This window comes from Lactuca serriola, chromosome 6 (assembly GCF_051521515.1).
Source record: "Lactuca serriola cultivar US96UC23 chromosome 6, Lser_US96UC23_V15, whole genome shotgun sequence".
Lineage (NCBI taxonomy): Eukaryota > Viridiplantae > Streptophyta > Magnoliopsida > Asterales > Asteraceae > Lactuca > Lactuca serriola.
The window spans coordinates 9,728,386-9,746,278 of record NC_136413.1 but is presented as its reverse complement, the minus strand read 5'-3'; the positions used below and the strand labels follow the sequence as shown (position 1 = coordinate 9,746,278).

Genomic DNA, 17,893 nt, shown 5'->3' with positions numbered 1-17,893 from the left:
TTACGGACCAAACGTACAAATTACTCTAAAGCATGGGGACCATTCATGTAATTACTTTAATATAAATGTAAATGTATTATGAAACGTATTTTAACGAAAGTACCATAAAATGGTGATGTATGTTGTACAAGGGGTGTTTGTGAAACTTTTTTAATTTTGTAAAATGAACTTTATAGTTCCTACAATTTCTTTCCTCAAACAAGTAATACGTAAACCACAAAACCAAAGTGTTTTGAACAACTTTTTATGGTTTAAAAAAACTGATTGTTTTGGTCCGATTTGGTTTTCTTATTATATCTAAAAACCCAGACAAAATTTCTCTACAGGGATGTGATTCATTTGTAATAACATTTTTCATAAGAGTTTATGTGGAACATTTTTTTCAGATAAATCAACAATTTTTCTTCCTTTGAGATCTTAATTCTTAAACGTGGAAAATGTGCCCTCCGGCTCCAGCCATAGGGTTAGATTTCAAGTCTGGCTTCAGACTAAAGGTGGTGGTTAGCACCAAATGTGTCAAATTTTACTCAATGCACAAAAAATCTCGGATTGTGTTAGCATCTGCCCTCGAATTCTTTTCTGGGCTTTAAAGAGAAGCCCATGAACTTCATGAAAATGAGGTGCAGTTGCAGATATTGTATCTTGGATCCACTCAACAACTTTCTTGTAAGGGCTGAATATCCGATCACGATCCTCATCACTCAAAAGCTGCCGATCAAAACATATTGAGTTTTGATCAAAACTTACCCATAAAACCACATATATAGATTGATTGTATAAAATTACCTCAAGTTGCATGATTTCACATACTAAACTCAGATCTGCAATCGATGGTTGAGAGCTTCCAACCAAAAATCTTCCATCTTTTAGCCAAAAAGTTTCTAATTTATACAAAGATCTCATGAGTATCTTCTCGGCTTCTTTGGCTGCTTGAGGGCTTGAAGGGAACCCTTCGGGTGCCACGATAGTGTTCAAAAAAAGTCCAACTGAAACTAGGAAAACTATGAAACCAAATTCTAATAATAAATGGATGATTTTTTTTTTTATCATCATTAACAACTTAATTGCCCATGTCAATCTCACCTGAACCACGACGTAGGTTTGAATGATGCCAGTCTAAAACAGAGTGGATTTTAGCTCTTTTGGATACATCACCAGGATACCTATGGATGCGATTAAGCTTTTTATATATAAATGATAAATCCATGGAGTTTATTGGAGTTTGGGATTTGTATGCCTCTAGAGATTTTGTCATATTCAAGGAGAGAAGAAAACCAGACTCTTACCAATGACTAGAAACTCCAGGAAATGAACAAGACAAGTAGATAAGAATTGCATGACTACAAACAAACCACAACAAATTCACCTTATGAAAAACCAACAATTTATATTGTGCAATAAACTGAAATTTCTTTAAAAATGAGACAAAAAAAACCTCTCAAACAGCTTAAAGCGTCCATCAACTATTGCTGGAACTTGAGACATGGGATTTATTGCTGCATAAATCATAACCTGAGTAAATATTTGACGATTTTATCTTTTTAATCTATATGAATGTTTAATATCTATCTTTTTTTTTCATATGATCTTAGCGCAAATCGATACAGATGGTAGCAAATAAACCCTTAAATTCAGTGGAGAATCGCTGATTTTTCAAGACATCTACTCGGATTTCCTCAAAGTCAATTCCATTTATCCTAGAAATAACATTCAAAAAAACAAGCAATTAGAAACGCGATTTTCGACAAGTATCAGAAAGAATATCACTCACCTTAACTGGAACTAACGAAAGTAACCATTAAGAAGAACAGACGTCAGTTTAACAAAAAAAAAAGAAAAACACCCAATATAAACGATGAATTAACAGCAGAAGGGTATGCTTGAGCAATTAACTAATAGCTTCAATAGGTGTACTAATCCAGTCGGAAAACTATAATCGGACGATGAAGAAATTGCAATTGAAAATCAAATGAAAAATGTAATTTACTTGCAGAAGAGGAGAACAGAACGAGATGGTTGGGAGAGTCGATCAGCATATACTTTCAGCACCATGTTTTTCTCTGTGTCCACAATTTGTGTGTTATTACTTACTTTCCAGATCAAGCTTTAATTTCGTGGGATCTAGCAAGAACATACATTTTGACTTTTTTTCCACTCAAAATGTATTATTTTATTCAAAACGTGATGTCCATTAAAATATATTAAAAGAAAATAAAAACAATTTAATATAAATGTGCCAAAGTAGGTTAGTCCATTTAGGAGAAGTTTTCCCTCTTAAATTAGAAGTCTCAAGTTCTAATACTGATTTTCGTGATAGTAGCTTCTAACCATTAAACTTGTAGTACAAACAAAAATTAACATAAATGTTTCGTTATAGATTTGGTCTCTTTTAAAATTGAAGTGATTAAATTGTCCTTGATTATTTATTTTCAATTTTTTTCTATAAGAATTTATTATCATTACATAAAGATAAGGGCTCTCTCTCTTTCTCTCTCTCTCTCTCTCTCTCTAACACCCGATTCAAAGTACTTTTCATTTTAGACCCTTGGTGTGTTAATGTTCTACAGAATTGGTCCCTAGGGGGCAGATTTGCCAACTTCAAAAAAGTTGGAGTATGCCGGGAGTACTGGCTCATTTCTTGATCTCGGGTCTTAACTACGTACGTGGGGTGTACATGGAGCACGCATGGTGTATGCAGGTCTGGGACAAACTCTAAATTTTAGGGTTTGTGCCCAATTTAAGCATCTAAAATTCACCTCCTATACATTTTAGACCAACCTCCATATCTTCTAAACCTTAATTTTGCCCCTAGTCTTTGTTTTGGTGCTTTTGAGCTCTTGTGAAGAATTTTGGTGTGTTCTTGTGCATTTCGAAGTGGTAGAAGGAGCTTGGAGACTCATTCCTTGGAGTAGAGCTTAGAGATTCAAAGTTATCATCTTCATTTCGATCCATTTGAGGTATAAAGATCTTAGCTTGCTAACTCCTTGTGTAGATCCAGTTTGGGTTTGTTTATGGCTTATTTTGGTCCCTTTTGGTTGGTCCTTGTGAGTAAAGGTTGTTTCAAAAGCTTAGCCCTTAGATCTGGACATTTTAAGGTTCCCTTATGCATAAAAATGCAAGCTTTAGGGTGTATCTTGACCCATACATGTGTTAAGTTTGTTAAGCTATTTTTAAGCTCTTGAGCCCCATTAAGCCATGCATGCACGTAAAGTTGCCAACTTTACATAATAAGTCACCTTTAGGGACAAGATTTGAGAGTTTAGATGAAGGACTTAGCAGGTTAAGTGCTTAATGGTGTGAATTGGCACACTGAGGAGTATGCATGGCGTATCCAGCTGATACGCTGAGTGTACTAGCCCCGGATGGAGTACGCTAAGCGTACGAGCTGAGTACGCCACACATACTCAGCAGATGGGCCTTTAGGGTTAGTGTCCTCGGTATTGGGCCATAGTGTGGGTTTGGAAGTTTGTGCCTTGTTAGGCCATTAGACCTCTGTTTTGGGCTTTGGGCTTGCATGTTAGGTTTCCTTGGATTTTAGGTCAATTGATGGGTTCGGGACCAATTTGGAAGATTGGACCATATATATTGGGCTTTAGAATTTGGGCCTTTGTATGGTTGATTTGGGCCTTGGTTTTGGGCCAAGTTAGATAAAGGTAAATTAGTTTTTGTAATTGAATTTACAAAAACTACCCCCTATAATTACTTAATGACCTTATAGTTATATAAACAACTAAACACCCCTTTATAATACTATTTTAAATAGATTTAAAGATATTTGTACTAAACTAATGTCGAAAGAACTCAACATTAGTCTTATAATGACCGCATCATCGATACCTTTCTAGTGATATATACATATGTATATATATGTGTATGTATATATGATTTATACTTTATTTTAATACGTAAATATGCTATTATAATTTGTAACTCGTTCATACGAACTCCGTTTTTGACGTTCTTTATATCCATGCGTAGGTGGAGACGCACTCTACAACTTTCGTTTAGACTCCTTCGGCTAATTTTGAATTTATTTTTAAAGTTATATTTTTAACAGGCCGGGACAGGATTGGTCCGTTATAATCTCATAACTTCTTCATCCGATGTCCATTTTCGTCTGTCTTTTTATTGTTACGCTACTAATAATGAGATCTTCAATTCGCGTTTAGGTTGTGTCGGCTAAAAATCGCTCGATCTAATATTCGAATTTCGGACTGTACACTGCTAATCCGAAACTTCGAAAAATCGTAACTTCTTCATACGAAGTCAGATTTGGGCCTTCTTTTGATCGAAGTTCTTAGTTTAACATATTCTACGACTTTCGTTTAGAGCGCTAAATCTAAATCTCGCTCTATCATAAATTTACTATTTACGCTTCCCGGCGCCGTGCCGGTTCCGACGCGAAACTTCGACGGGTCATAACTTCTTCGTTATAACTCGGATTTCGGCGTTCTTTATATGTACGGAAACCCTGTGACATCTTCTACAACTTGGTTAAGATTATTTATTCTAAATAATCTTTTTGTCGAAAAGTCGTTTTCGACCCCTATTGCCTCTAAATTGACTAGCCCGGATCTGCGGGCGTTACAGCCGAATAGCTTAGACTTTTGGTTATGAGTCGGAATCAAATTAATAATTGGATGTTGTTGATTTTGATAGTGCGAAGATTTCCGATCCAACAGTTAGGGATTCATTCGAGTGATTCAGCAGCTTGAAGTGAGTTTCCTCACTGCGTTTAGCGGGTTGAAGGAACCAATGTCGGCTCATGAGTTATTATGTTAGGGTGCTAGATGTTTGCATGACTCTTGCATGCGTTATGTTATTGTATGCTTACCAGGCAAGGCCCAATGTCGGGCAGGGCCCGATAACAGTATTGTATGTTATTGTCTTTGTGATTATCGCATGTGTTCGTATGATTATATGTTTGTATGTTAATATGTATACCGGGCGGGGCCCGATTCCAGGCGAGGCCTGATGAAGGACAGATCTATATACCGAGCAGGGCTCGATGTTGTGTGGGACCTCAGATAATAGAAACGTTAACAAAGAAACCAAAATTAAACCTTGCATACATCTTGTAATAATAAGTATAAAGAAGAAATCAAAGTTACAAGTTCCCTACATCACTACCATTTGAAATTTGTTAGATCTTTGAAATAGATTCTTTTGATTTATTAACTTTCTTGTTTAAGAAAAAAAAAGGGTTATATATATATATATATATATATATATATATATATATATATATATATATATATATATATATATATATATATATATATATATATATATATATATATATATATATATATATCAACAGTCATCTTAAATTTGAAAGTTAGTTGGAAATGAATGAGGTACTAAAGGTAAAATTATTTAATCCCATATGATTGTATTTTGGTTGATCCTGTTAGTTCCAGTTGGATTTGACATTGCAAATTATGTTTAAGTGTTTCTTTCCACCACGTAATTGTGATATTGGATTGCTTAAAACCTTAAACTTTTTTGAATCCATTAATTCTTAACAAAAAATTCTTTTATTTTCTAAAAGGTGCCTGCTATAGTGCCAATAGTCAACAAACACACACTGTCAGCTGTTCATACTTCAGTCCCATGCCCCATGTATGCACCAAATCATACCAAAGTAGTATGTAAGTTGTTGGACATTTAGGTGGCGTATGCTTGAAAAAGATAAAATTTCTTTGGAATTTTTCCATGAGTATAGAATAACATGTGGACCAAAAGTATATTTCCATGTCTTTGGTTTTCATAAAAAAGATCGTTTGTTTCTTTTTAAAGTCTTCACGAAATAGACCGATATTTTTGGTGGTGGTGACGATGGAGGTGGAGGAGGCGGAAGTAGGTGTGGTGGTGGTGGTGGCATTGGAGGTGAGGGTGATAGTGGCAGAGGTTGGGTGGTGGTGACGGCCGCGGTGCTGACAATTGAAAAAGAAATATCACAATATAGTTAAAACTTAGAAAACGTTTTTCAAAATCAGAAACTATTTTTTTTGTCTTATGAAAAAAAGAGTCAAAAAGTTTTTTTTAATGTCTTTTGACTTCTAAAAAACAATCTTTTTCTAAAATGTCTTTCCTCATACGAGGTCAAAAAACTTTTTGTCAAAAAACCAAACATCGCATTAAAAACAAACACACAAGCTTTTGCCAAAAATTGATCAAAAGAACTTTGATAATAGCTTGTGTCTTCTCTAAACATGATCGTAGGTTATATTTTCGAACTTCAACACATAATGACGTACAAGAGCTTATAAAATTCTAGTGACGATTCTAGCAAACTGGATGTCATAAAATCTATTATTGACACAAATTTTGTTAAACTTATACAATAGAGTTTCTATAAATGGAGAAGTTATTAATTACTAAGTGTTATCATTAGATTCATTTTAGATTTTTGGACTTACATAGTTACATGTTTTGACTATTTTTGTGGATTCTTCATGACAGTGATCATATTTCACTTTACAATAGGACTCTTATTGTAAGAGAAAATGAGCAAAATAGCCACTTTCCTTAAATGCTTTGCCAAAATTTCACATATTACTCAAATAATCACACATTCGAATCCTATAATGACATTGATACCCCATATGTATCAAATTTTACTCAATGCAGAAAAAGTCTGTGTTGCCATCTGCCCTCGAATTCTTTTCTGGGCTTTAAAGAGAAGCCCATGAACTTCATGAAAATGAGGTGCAGTTGCAGATATTGTATCTTGGATCCACTGAACAACTTTCTTGTAAGGGCTTAATATCCGATCAAAATCCTTATCACTCAAAAGCTGACAATCAAAATTTTGTAATTTTGATCAAGATTTACCCAAAAAAGCACATAACATGAATACGATTGATCGATTGATTTTATATGATCACCTTACCTGAAGTTGCATGATATCACATACTAAATTGATATCTGCAATCGATGGTTTGGAGCTTCCAACCAAAAAGCTTCCATCTTTTAACCAAAATGTTTCTAATTTATTCAAAGATTTCATGAGTATCTTCTCAGCTTCTTTAGCTGCTTGAGGGCTTGAAGGGAACCCTTTGGGTGCCATGATAGTGTTTAAAATAAGTCCAACTGAACCACGATGTAAATTGGAATGATGCCAATCTAAAACAGAGTGGATCTTAGCTCTTCTGGATACATCACTAGGATACCTATACATCAATGGAGTTTATTGGAGTTTGGGATTTGTATGCAGAGGAATTGAAGGAGAAGAAACCCGGACTTACCAATTATTAGCAACACCGGGAAATGAACATGATAAGTAGATAAGAATTGCGTGACTATAAACCACAACAAATTCTTATTATGAAAACCGAGAGTTTATTATGTATAAGTATACCATAAACTTAAGAAGCAGAAATGAAGAACCTCTCAAACAGCTTCAAGTGTCCATCAACTATGGCTGGAACTTGAGACATGGGATTTATTGCTGCATAAAACATAAAACATGACCTATGTAAAGTTTGTATGAATGTTTTGTAGTTTTCATATGAACTTATTAGCACAAATCAATGCAGATGGTAGCAAACAAACCCTTATATTCAGGGGAGAATCGCTGATTTTTCAAGACCTCTACTTGGATTTCCTCAAAGTCGATCCCAATTACCCTTCAAATAACATCCAAAAAAAAACGAGCCACGATTTTTGACAAGCATCAGTTAGAATATCACTTGTGCAGTGATAAAGAAAACCTAACCGGAACTAAAGAAAGGAAACACCGAATATAAACGATAAATTAACTAATAGCTTCAATAGGTGTACTAATCCAGTCGGAAAACTATAATCGGATGATGAAAGAAAATGCAATTGAAAATCAAATGAAGGGTGTAATTTACTTGCAGAAGAGGAGGACAGAACGAGATGGTTGGGAGAGTCGATCAGCATATACTTTCAGCACCATGTTTTCTCTGTGTCTAGATCGAGCTTTGATTTGGATCTAGTAAATTAAAGCCTTTGACTTTTAACTACATATATTTTGAATCTTTTGCTACTCAAAAATGTTTTTTTTTAATCTAAAACGTGGTGTTTACAAAAGATAGACATTAATCAATAAAAATAAACTAGTTAATTAATAATAAAACCTCTAAGCCACCCAACAATTGCACTGTTGCAGAAGTTTATTCGAACATGCATTGATTATTTTGACAACTAAACTCTTCCATAACGACATTTTCGTATCAAAATGTGAAAGAACTCATCTCATTTTCGTGAAAAACAGAATGTAATATAATGTATTTTGTTTTGTTAATAACTTTGATCCGTTATGCACAACCCCAAAACATATTTTATATAAAATAATGTTTGTTTAAAAAAATTGTTGTCGATGTTGGTAACACTTGGAGAGGACTTTTAGGGTGTGTGTTGGAATAAGAATTTCTACATGACATTTGAATGTTTGAATTCAAGAGGCATAATTGAAGAACTGCATTTGTATTAAAATGCAACGATGATATTGCATTATCTTATAACGTTTATTGCAAGTTAAGACATATCATATAGCAACATTACAAGCTATATTATACACAAATCAAATGAATTTATTCTTTAAAATAGAAAAGATTAAATGATCTTGATATTACAACTTGGACTTCAATTCATCCTTGATCCTTCCTAGATTCTGATGTCATCCGCTCATGTATCCTTTTCTTGGGATTTAAAGAGAATCCCATGAACTTCATCTAAATGAGGTGTGGTCGTTTTCTTTGTATCTTCAATCCACCGAAGAACTTTCATGAAAGGACTTAATATACGATGACATTCCTTCTCACTCAAAAGCTAAACAATTTTTTTTGTCTTTTTTGTTAAGAATTAGCTAAAAACATGAAGATAAACTCATCGACTCATTGTTAGCCCATATGGGCTCCTTTTTATCTAGTCCTTTGGCCCATTAGCCTTAGGGTTTTGGCATTTGTTCTATTGTTCATGTTTTGTAGCTTTAACACTTTCTAATGAAGAACTAGCACTTTTCTCTTTTTCAATATGAATGTTGTTCTATTATCATGGTATCAGAGTAGTGAGTTCCTCAGCTATAACAACCTCACTATACGATGAATGTTCAGACTGATGGATGTTGACTATAAATTAAGCAAATGAACCAGAGTATGTAGAGTAAGCAAAATCTAGAAGCTTAGAGGACAAGTAGACCTTCTGAGGGGTAGTGGAGGTGGGTCTTCAATCTCAGCAATCGAAGGGGCAGACTCAGGAACAGGAGTTGAGGAACTCTATAAAGAAGTGGTCGTGTCATGAACTGGAAGATCAGGCGACATAGATGAATCTCGAGCCTCTATATCCACATCAAAAGTATCAATTTGCAGAAGATCTGACTTCGTTACATTATGGGATGTAGCAGGATTCGAGTGAAGGGAATATGTTCTAAAAAGGTGACATGTCGGGAAACATATAATTTCCTACTCACAGATTCATAGCAACAATATCTTTTTTGTCCAACATCATACCCCAAAAATACACAAATAGTATATTTCGGCCCAATATGTTCCTCTCAACATGAGTAGGGGTGTTCACGGGGCGGTTCGGTTCGGATAGTAAAAAAATTATGAACCATGACCACGGGGCGGGTACCTTACATGCACTAACTGAAACCGAACCGAATTGCTAAAAAACTTGAACCGAACCGAACCGTATAAAGACGGGTAACCACGGTTCGAATCACGGATACCCACTAAATATAAAAAATACGAATCAATCAAAAGCTATAAACTCCATTTTAACCATTCTTTCTGAAATCAAAATACATAAACATAAAATATGTGATAAAAGTTGATAAAAACATACATACACATTTGAACCGTATATTTATTGTATTTAAGATTTAATGTTTTCATCAAATCAAAAACTGTTTACAATACTAATGTAGTCTTAAAAAATAGGATCACCTTAAAATTATTGGATGAATATATTGGTAACTAGACAGCTTCTTTCCGTGCATTTTCTTAAAAACAAATTGCATGATCTAGATATAAGTTTCGTCAAAGTATAAGATTTGACAGTTGATTAAATTGTATGGTTATCAATATTCGCTACTATTCACAGAATATATATATATATATATATATATATATATATATATATATATATATATATATATATATATCCCTATTAATTCTATTTTATATGAATATTATTTATTGTACTTAAACATTATGATATTAATATTATTAGAACAAATAATTATGAAAGTTATTTGTTTGAATATATATATATATATATATATATATATATATATATATATATATATATATATATATATAAACACGATTCGGTTCGAGTATCCGTTGATATCTAAATACCAAAACGGAAACCGATCCGTAGGTACCCGGTTTTTTCGGTTTCAGTTTCAGTTTATTTTTGGTTTCGGATTAGCCGGATCGGCTTGGTTTTTCGGTTTTGCGGTTTTTTTGCACACCCCTAAACATGAGGACGAAGAACAAAACTAGTACATCCAAAAACCCGTAGAGTAGAATGGTCTACATAGCTTCTCAAAAGGAGACACTCCTGAATTCAATGCAGTAGGGATACGATTAATCACACAAACAACAGTTAAGAGTGCTTCTCCCCAAAAGGTACTAGGGACCTACGCAAACAAGAGCAATGAGCGGGCTGTCTCATCAATTTGATGATGTTTTCGTTCTGCTACACCGTTTTGCTGAGGAGTGTCAGTAAATGATGAATGGTGTATGGTATCATCAGAAACAAGTAATTGAGTAAAATCATTAGAGGTATATTCAACCCCCCCCCCCCTAATTAAGTCACACCCGAAACACTTTATCACAAGCAAATGTTGAATTTTAATAAGAGCTCTAAAATTATTGTAAATGCCAAGGAAATTAGATCTACGTTTCATAAGATAAACTCATGTATAGCGAGTATAATCATAATGAAAGATACATAATAGGTCAAACCACCCTTTGTGGATACTGGTGCAGGACCCGACACATCAGAATGAATAATATCAAAAAGAGCACTAGAACAAGACATACTTTTTGTGAAAACGAAAGCAGAGAATTTTACCAATCTACAACCACTACAATCAGAAATATCACAAGTATTCAAATAACCCAAAACACAACTAGATGCTAGAAAACGTAAACTTGATAGAAACACATGTCCCAAACGAGAATGCCAAAGATAAAAATGAGATGAAAAATCACTCAAACGAAAAGATTACAAATCAATGTCGGAGGCAACAACAACAGACACTTTAAGAACCTCCAAGACATGTTGTTCCCCCACCCTACGGCCAATCATAAGCACCTTCTGGGTGTGTTGATCTTATATAAAATAGACATAATCAGAAAAGAGCATCCAATTACCAGACTTACACAACTGACTGACCGAAGCAAGATTCAATGTGAGTTTAGGAATTTAATAAACATGAGGGAGAGAAATATGAAGGATGGAAACAGACCCAACACCCTCAACTAACATAGATATATCACTAGCACACCTAACAGAGATAGCTAACATGTGTGACAAAGAAGTAAACGGTGACAAATAAATAGACATGTGATGGGTTGCACCAGAATCTAAAATCCACAAAGATGTGGGAATACCTGAGGTACCAGATGAAGTAGGAACAGAATGAGACATAGATGCAGACATAACAGTAGGATTAGTGGCCAAATACTGCCTGAAACTCTCAAAAACCTTGGGATCCAGCGTAGAAGGTAACATGTTGCCAACATACTTAGTGGCAACTGGTGGCGTAGCAGCAACAACAAACTATGGAGGGCAAAGTGTCCATGGAGGAGCACCAAAGGAACGTGGTTGAAACTTCTGTTGAGTAGATTTATGTCGTTGTCCTTATTGACTAGACTTAACTTTGTTAAGTAACAATGGAAACTAAGCTTTCCAATGATTTTTCTGTTTGTGGAAGGCACACTCATCATAACCAACCCTTGGATCTTTTCGAGACAGATCATTAGGAACAACAAACACAACATGTAACATCCTGATGATGAGTAATTTCCAATTTTAACCCCAAGTATGAATAATATTTTCATTTTAGCCCTTATGTATGGAAAGTGTTGCAAAGTGACCCATAGTGGCATTTTTGTAAATTATGGGCGGAGCTCACGTACGTTCTAGAACCTTAAACTCTAATTTTTAGGGTTTGGACCCTATAAAAGCATCATTAACTCACTAATGCTTATTCCCTCACCAGCCTCCAGCCTTCATTTCGTCTATTGCACCCTAATCTCTTATGTGTGTTCCTTTGAGCTCGAAAGTGTGTGTTTGTGGTGTCTTTGAAGCAAAGGGAAGAGAGAAGCACCAAATTGGAAGATCAAGACCTCATAGATCCAGAAACACCTAACCTCCAAGCTTCATTTTGAGGCATAAAGTTCTGAACTTGATGATCATATCTCTAGATCTTGTTTATGTTAGAAGTCTATGCTTATTAGCCCCATATTCTTCGTCCTTTTGGGTATGAGCTACCCTTTCCGTTCATATAAAGATCGCCGAAAATGGAGATGAAACAAAGAAGTTATGACTATTTGAAGTTGGGGTGAAATTGGATGAAAACTCATCGTCACGAGGTAACGTGAATGTTGTCACAATGTGAGAGCCGTCACGAGGTGACAAGCAGGCTGTCACGAGGTGAAAATTGTGCAACCCAAGGGCACAATTTTTTAGGGTTTTTAAGGTATTTAAAAGTAATGATTCATGTTTTATGGTATCCATCATATCTAGAACCCATTGGGAGAAACCCTAAACTCCATCTTCAAGAATTGAGCGCCTCCCCTCTCCTCTCTCCACTTTTGGATGTTTTTTTATGATATTTTGATGAAACTTAAAGATCAAGAAGATTCTTTTGGTTGCAAGGAGAGAGAGAGAGAGAGAGAGAGAGAGAGAGAGAGAGAGAGAAGGGAGGGGGGGAGGGTAATAATTTTTTAAAATTAAATAAATAATAAAAACAAATAATAAAAAATTTAAAAAATAAGAAAGGGTAAAATAGTCTTTTTAGGTTGCGCAGAAACGAAACGCACAACAAAATTACATCTTAAGAACCATCCGAGTTAAAAAAAATTAAGTAGGGACCAACCGCGCAGATTAACGCAAACCACAAGGACCATTCGCATAATTTGCTCAAGAAATTACATAAACTAACGAAGCAAGGTCTTTTACAACGTATAATTTTCAAAAAGTCGTTTAGAAAACTAACTCAATTTGCCCAACTGATACAAAAAAATGTTCCATTATATTTACGTATTTTATATTATCCATTCAAAAAACAAGAAGGTACCCTTATGTGTCATCTCACATCTTTGACCTCACATTGTTTTTTCCAGATTGTGTCACCATTTTCTCTCGAATTCCTTTTTGGGATTCAAAGAGATGCTCATGAACTTCATCAAAATAAGGTGCAGTTGCACTCCTTGTGTCTTCTATCCACTTTTTCACTTTCTTGTAAGGAGTTAATATCCTATGGTAATCCTTCTCACTCAAAAGCTAAACACACATATAAAAAAAAATAGTTACAATTAACCCAACATAAGTGAAACTTTTTTTTTAACATGTTGCTATGATTACCTCAAGTTGCATGACTTCACATGCTAAACTGAGATCTGCGATTGATGGTTGAGTGCTTCCACCCAAAAAGCTTCCATCTTTTAACCAAACATTTTCTAATTTAGACAAAGATCTCAAGAGTATCTCCTCAGTTTGAATGAGTATCTCAGGGTATGAACGCATGCCATTTTGTGGTGCTAGGATACTGTGGAATACAAGTCCACCTGAAAGTAGACGAAAGTATAAAAAAAAAAAAAAAAAAAAAAAAAAAAAAGAAGCATCGCCAATTTCCAATATCTAAAATATAATTTTAAAAGCAAGTACTAGTTATCACCTGCACCACGTCGAAGATGCGAATGATGCCAATCTAAAATGGAGTGGACCTTAGCTCTTTTGGCTGGATCACCAGGATACCTATGCATGTAATAAACTAATAAATTTATGAAATTAAAATTAAAATTAAAATAAATAAATAAACGACTTACCAGTGACTAGCTACTCCTGGAAACGCACAAGATAAGTAGATAAGAATCGCATGACTGAAAATCTCAACATAAAACTAATGAATCGATGGACAGATAATGAGGATTTGAATATCATGTAAAAGATGCAAAAAGAACCTTTCAAAGAGCTTCAATTGTCCATCAACTATTGCAGGAACTTGACCCATGGGATTTATTGCTGCATACAACAAGACAGTTTTTTTTAGGTTCCGAAATCACGTATCTTAATGAATTTCCTTTATATTCATCAAACAAACCTTTATATTCAGGGGAGAATTGGTGGCCTTTCAAGACAGTTACCACAATTTCCTCAAAATCTATCCCGTTTTTTCTTCAAATAACATCCAAAAAGGGCATAAGATATAGAAGGAATTTAATTGGATGAAGAATCAATTTAACGATAAACAAGTAAAAAATTAAAAGAAATTAGTCAAATTACTGAAACTAACGAAGCAAGAGCCAGATAAAACATAGTATTTACAAAGATTCATCGTCAAAACCTAATTCAATTTGCAAAAATTGATACAAATGGGTTTTTTTTTCTAGTTGAAATGACAGTCAAACTAAAGAAAGAAACTAGAGTGGATATGCTTCCTATTTCCTCAAAGTCGATCCCAATTATCCTTCAAATAGCTTCAATAGGCGTGTTCGAGTACTCGATCGATGACGATGAAAGAAAATGCAGTTGAAAATAGAAGGTAAACGAAGAATATAATTTACTTGCAGAAGATGAGAACAGAACGAGAGGGTGCGGAGAGTCGATCAGCACATACTTTCAGCACCATGTTTTCTCTGTATCGAGAAATTGTGTCGTTAATTTACTTTCCAGATCAAGCTTTGATTTGGTGGGATCTAGAAAATAAAGTCAAAGACTGTTTTTTTTCTAGTGTCTACAAAAAGTCATTATATATACACTTTGTACGATTTTGTTTTATTTTAATTTCAATTTTATTTTATTTTTACCATTTGTATTAATATCATTTTCTCAGTTTAGCCTATTGCTTTGCATTTGGACCCGATTCTTTTTTGTTTTCTATTTGTCATTATTTTTCAGAAAAAATTTCATTTTAACTATTGCCGAGTCACGAATAGATATTTTAAAACATAATATCTTAAAATGTAAAAAGGAAATAACGAAAACAAAAGTCGAAACTGTGACTTCTCCTTTAGTGGCGGGATGTGTTAGCTAGTAAGTTAATGATTTTTTTTTTTTGTATTATCAATGTTTGTTGTATTTAATGTATACATGTATTTTAAAATGAAGGAAAATTATCTAATGTAAATCTTGAGTCTTTGATCTAATAAACAATATAACATGCTAATCTTTGAGTTAATGTTTGTTAATACATTTGTAACTCATCTAATTAAGAAACATTTGCTTATTTCTAATAATATATTTGTTGAGAAACCAAATATTTCTAATGACATATTTATTGAGAAACCAAAGAAATGATAATTTTTATTGGCTTAAAGATTAACATATTACATTGTTTATTAGATGTATTGGACTTGAGACTTACATTAGGTCTCTTTCCTTCATTTTAGGATACATGTTTACATTAAATACAACAAACACTAATAATACAAAAACAAAGTCATTAGCTTACTGGCTAACATGCCCCTCTTAAGGAGAAGTCGCAGTTTCGACTCTTGCTTTTGTTTTTTCATTTTTTTCATTTTAAGTTATTACGTTCTAAAATACCTATTTGCGATTGCCAATGGCTAAAATGAATTTTTTTTTACTAAAAAAATAATGGCAAATTGGGAAAAATGTAAACTCATATGTAAATGTTGGGGATAAATATAAACTGAGAAAAATGAGAAACCGACACGTCATCATGATCTATTGGTGACCGGCCAAGGACCCCAAAATGAAACATTTTCTAAAATATAATGGCAATTAGGAACAAAAAAATAAAATCGAGGCTAAAACAAAACAAAATTGTATATATAATGGTTTTTGTAGCATAAACCCTTTTTTCTACTCAAAATGTTTTTTTTTTTCGTTTTTTATCTAAAACATTATGTTTATAAAAAATAAAAATGATTAAAAAAACTCAATATATGGTCCAGGTTATTTTATTTACTTAAAGAAGACACTTAAACCCATGCAACATCCAGTTTCAAGGTGTTTTTTATTTCGGATTGCAGACCATAATTCCATCATGTGAAGGTTTTGGGCTTCAAAGAAATAGAGTTTAGACCCTACCAGATGTTGATAACATTGGTTAAGTGATCTAAGCCTTTGATTTATGTTTTGGATCCAAGGGTAAAATAGGAAAAGTGATGCTTCAGACTTCTTGCATGAATTAATGATTTTAGCTCGATATGTTTTAAGTCAAAATTAATTAAATGGGGTTATGAGGCTCGTCAATACATTTCCGTTCATATAAAGATCACTGAAAACGGAGTTGAAACCAAAAACTTATGACCGTTTAACGTTGGAGTGAAATTAGGTGAAAAATCGTCGTCACTAGGTGAGAAGAATGTTGTCACGACGTGAGAGCCATCACGAGGTGACAAGCAGGTTGTCATGAGGTGAAAACTGTGCAACCTAAGCCCATGAATTTTTTAGGGTTTTCAAGGTATTAAAAGTTAAGGATTCATGTTTTAGGGTATTTTCTTAGCCTTCATCATATCTAGAACCCCTTGGGAGAAACCCTAGCTTTCATCTTCAAGATTTGAGCTCCTCCCTTATCCTCTCTCTCTCTCTCTCTCTCTCTCCTCTTTTGGATGCTTTTTGATATTTTGATGAATCTTAAAGATCAAGAAGGTTCTTGTAACATCCCGAAATTCAGGTAAAACTATTTGACCCTTCTCTTTTATCAAGTTGTCAAGATTAGCCCTTGAGTGGAATTGTAGCAAATGAGTAAGTTGGGCGTACTGGAGAATACGTTGCGCGTACTCATGCGCTTAATTTGGACGCGGGCTCGCCTTGGTACGATGGGCGTAGCGGGCCCAGATGCAAACCCTAATATTTGGCTTATGCACTATATAAGGAATGCTAAGGCTTTATCCTCAGCCACCATATCAGAGAGTGAAACCTTAAGAGAGCATTTCCTTCGTCTTAAAGCTTGTGTGTGAGTGTTTTGATCTAAAAGTGCCTTGTGTGTTAGTGAAGAAGAAGGAGAGGAGCTTGTGGAGGCTAGGGCTTGAAGTGCAAGTTTGGATCTGAGTTCTTCAGGGGGAATAGCTTCATCTAGAGGTATAAAGCTCAAAACTTTCCTCTTTATTTTGGTTTGGTGTTGCATGGACCATTGCTAGGGTTAAAAGTCCCAAAGGTGGAAACTTTATGAGTGTAAGGGACTCCATGGACCTAGATCTGTCCCATTGCAGTGATATTTGTGTTGTAGATCCATAAAAATTCCAACTTGGTCGTTGTTATGGGGTCATGCTTGAGTTATGAGCTTTTCTAGGGTTGGAAATGGAATGTTATGAGTGTTGGTGACTTGTTCAGCCATGCAAAGGCTTAAAGTCACAAACTTTATGGATTAAGAGGCTTAGAAATGGTCAGATCTGAAAGTGGGACGTGTGTCTTAACTGTTTAAGAGCCCAAGAGCTAAGGAGTCTGAAACTGGGAGTTACGCGGGGAATAATCCCAGTACGCGCGGCGTAGGGGGTCGCGTTCCCCATTTCTGTGAGGTCGTCGGGTACGCCCAGCGTATAGGTTTGGTACGCGCAGCGTAACCCAGAGAGTTGACTTTTGTTGACTTTTAGGGTTTGGTCAACTTTAGGGTCCTTGAGCCATGAGAAGGGTAAAATGGTCTTTTACCCTTCTAAGAGTTCTAAGAGAGGGAATAGTCTAGCCTTGAGAGTTGTATTGATTAGAGTGCTTATTC

At 34.7% G+C, this 17,893-nt stretch overlaps 3 protein-coding genes across 6 annotated transcripts; all 3 read right to left on the bottom strand.

Moving 5' to 3' along the window:
- Positions 1 to 315: 315 nt before the first annotated feature.
- LOC145056669 (glutathione S-transferase T1-like) lies at positions 316 to 2,138 on the bottom strand. 4 transcript variants are annotated; one of them, XM_079004375.1, is made up of 7 exons: positions 1,988 to 2,138; positions 1,624 to 1,697; positions 1,436 to 1,496; positions 1,287 to 1,340; positions 1,084 to 1,163; positions 787 to 1,001; positions 316 to 708 (listed from the first exon to the last, which is right to left on the bottom strand). In XM_079004375.1, exons 1-7 carry the CDS (start codon positions 2,050 to 2,052, stop codon positions 517 to 519), a joined length of 741 nt encoding a protein of 246 aa, XP_078860501.1. In that variant the 5' UTR covers positions 2,053 to 2,138; the 3' UTR covers positions 316 to 516. The 4 variants fall into 4 exon arrangements, with proteins under 4 accessions (XP_078860501.1, XP_078860502.1, XP_078860504.1 ...); XM_079004376.1 differs by having other exon boundaries at positions 787 to 986; positions 1,988 to 2,137; XM_079004378.1 differs by having other exon boundaries at positions 1,772 to 2,090.
- Positions 2,139 to 6,452: 4,314 nt separating this feature from the next.
- Positions 6,453 to 7,974, bottom strand: LOC145056670 (glutathione S-transferase T1-like). The gene is made up of 6 exons (XM_079004379.1): positions 7,860 to 7,974; positions 7,558 to 7,631; positions 7,393 to 7,453; positions 7,251 to 7,304; positions 6,896 to 7,175; positions 6,453 to 6,799 (listed from the first exon to the last, which is right to left on the bottom strand). Exons 1-6 carry the CDS (start codon positions 7,922 to 7,924, stop codon positions 6,614 to 6,616), a joined length of 720 nt encoding a protein of 239 aa, XP_078860505.1. The 5' UTR covers positions 7,925 to 7,974; the 3' UTR covers positions 6,453 to 6,613.
- Positions 7,975 to 13,092: 5,118 nt separating this feature from the next.
- LOC145057795 (glutathione S-transferase T1-like) lies at positions 13,093 to 14,934 on the bottom strand. Its single transcript, XM_079005696.1, has 7 exons — positions 14,775 to 14,934; positions 14,312 to 14,385; positions 14,172 to 14,232; positions 14,037 to 14,090; positions 13,886 to 13,965; positions 13,573 to 13,775; positions 13,093 to 13,491 (listed from the first exon to the last, which is right to left on the bottom strand). The coding sequence occupies exons 1-7, from the start codon at positions 14,837 to 14,839 to the stop codon at positions 13,300 to 13,302; spliced, it is 729 nt and encodes a 242-aa protein (XP_078861822.1). The 5' UTR covers positions 14,840 to 14,934; the 3' UTR covers positions 13,093 to 13,299.
- Positions 14,935 to 17,893: the final 2,959 nt, after the last annotated feature.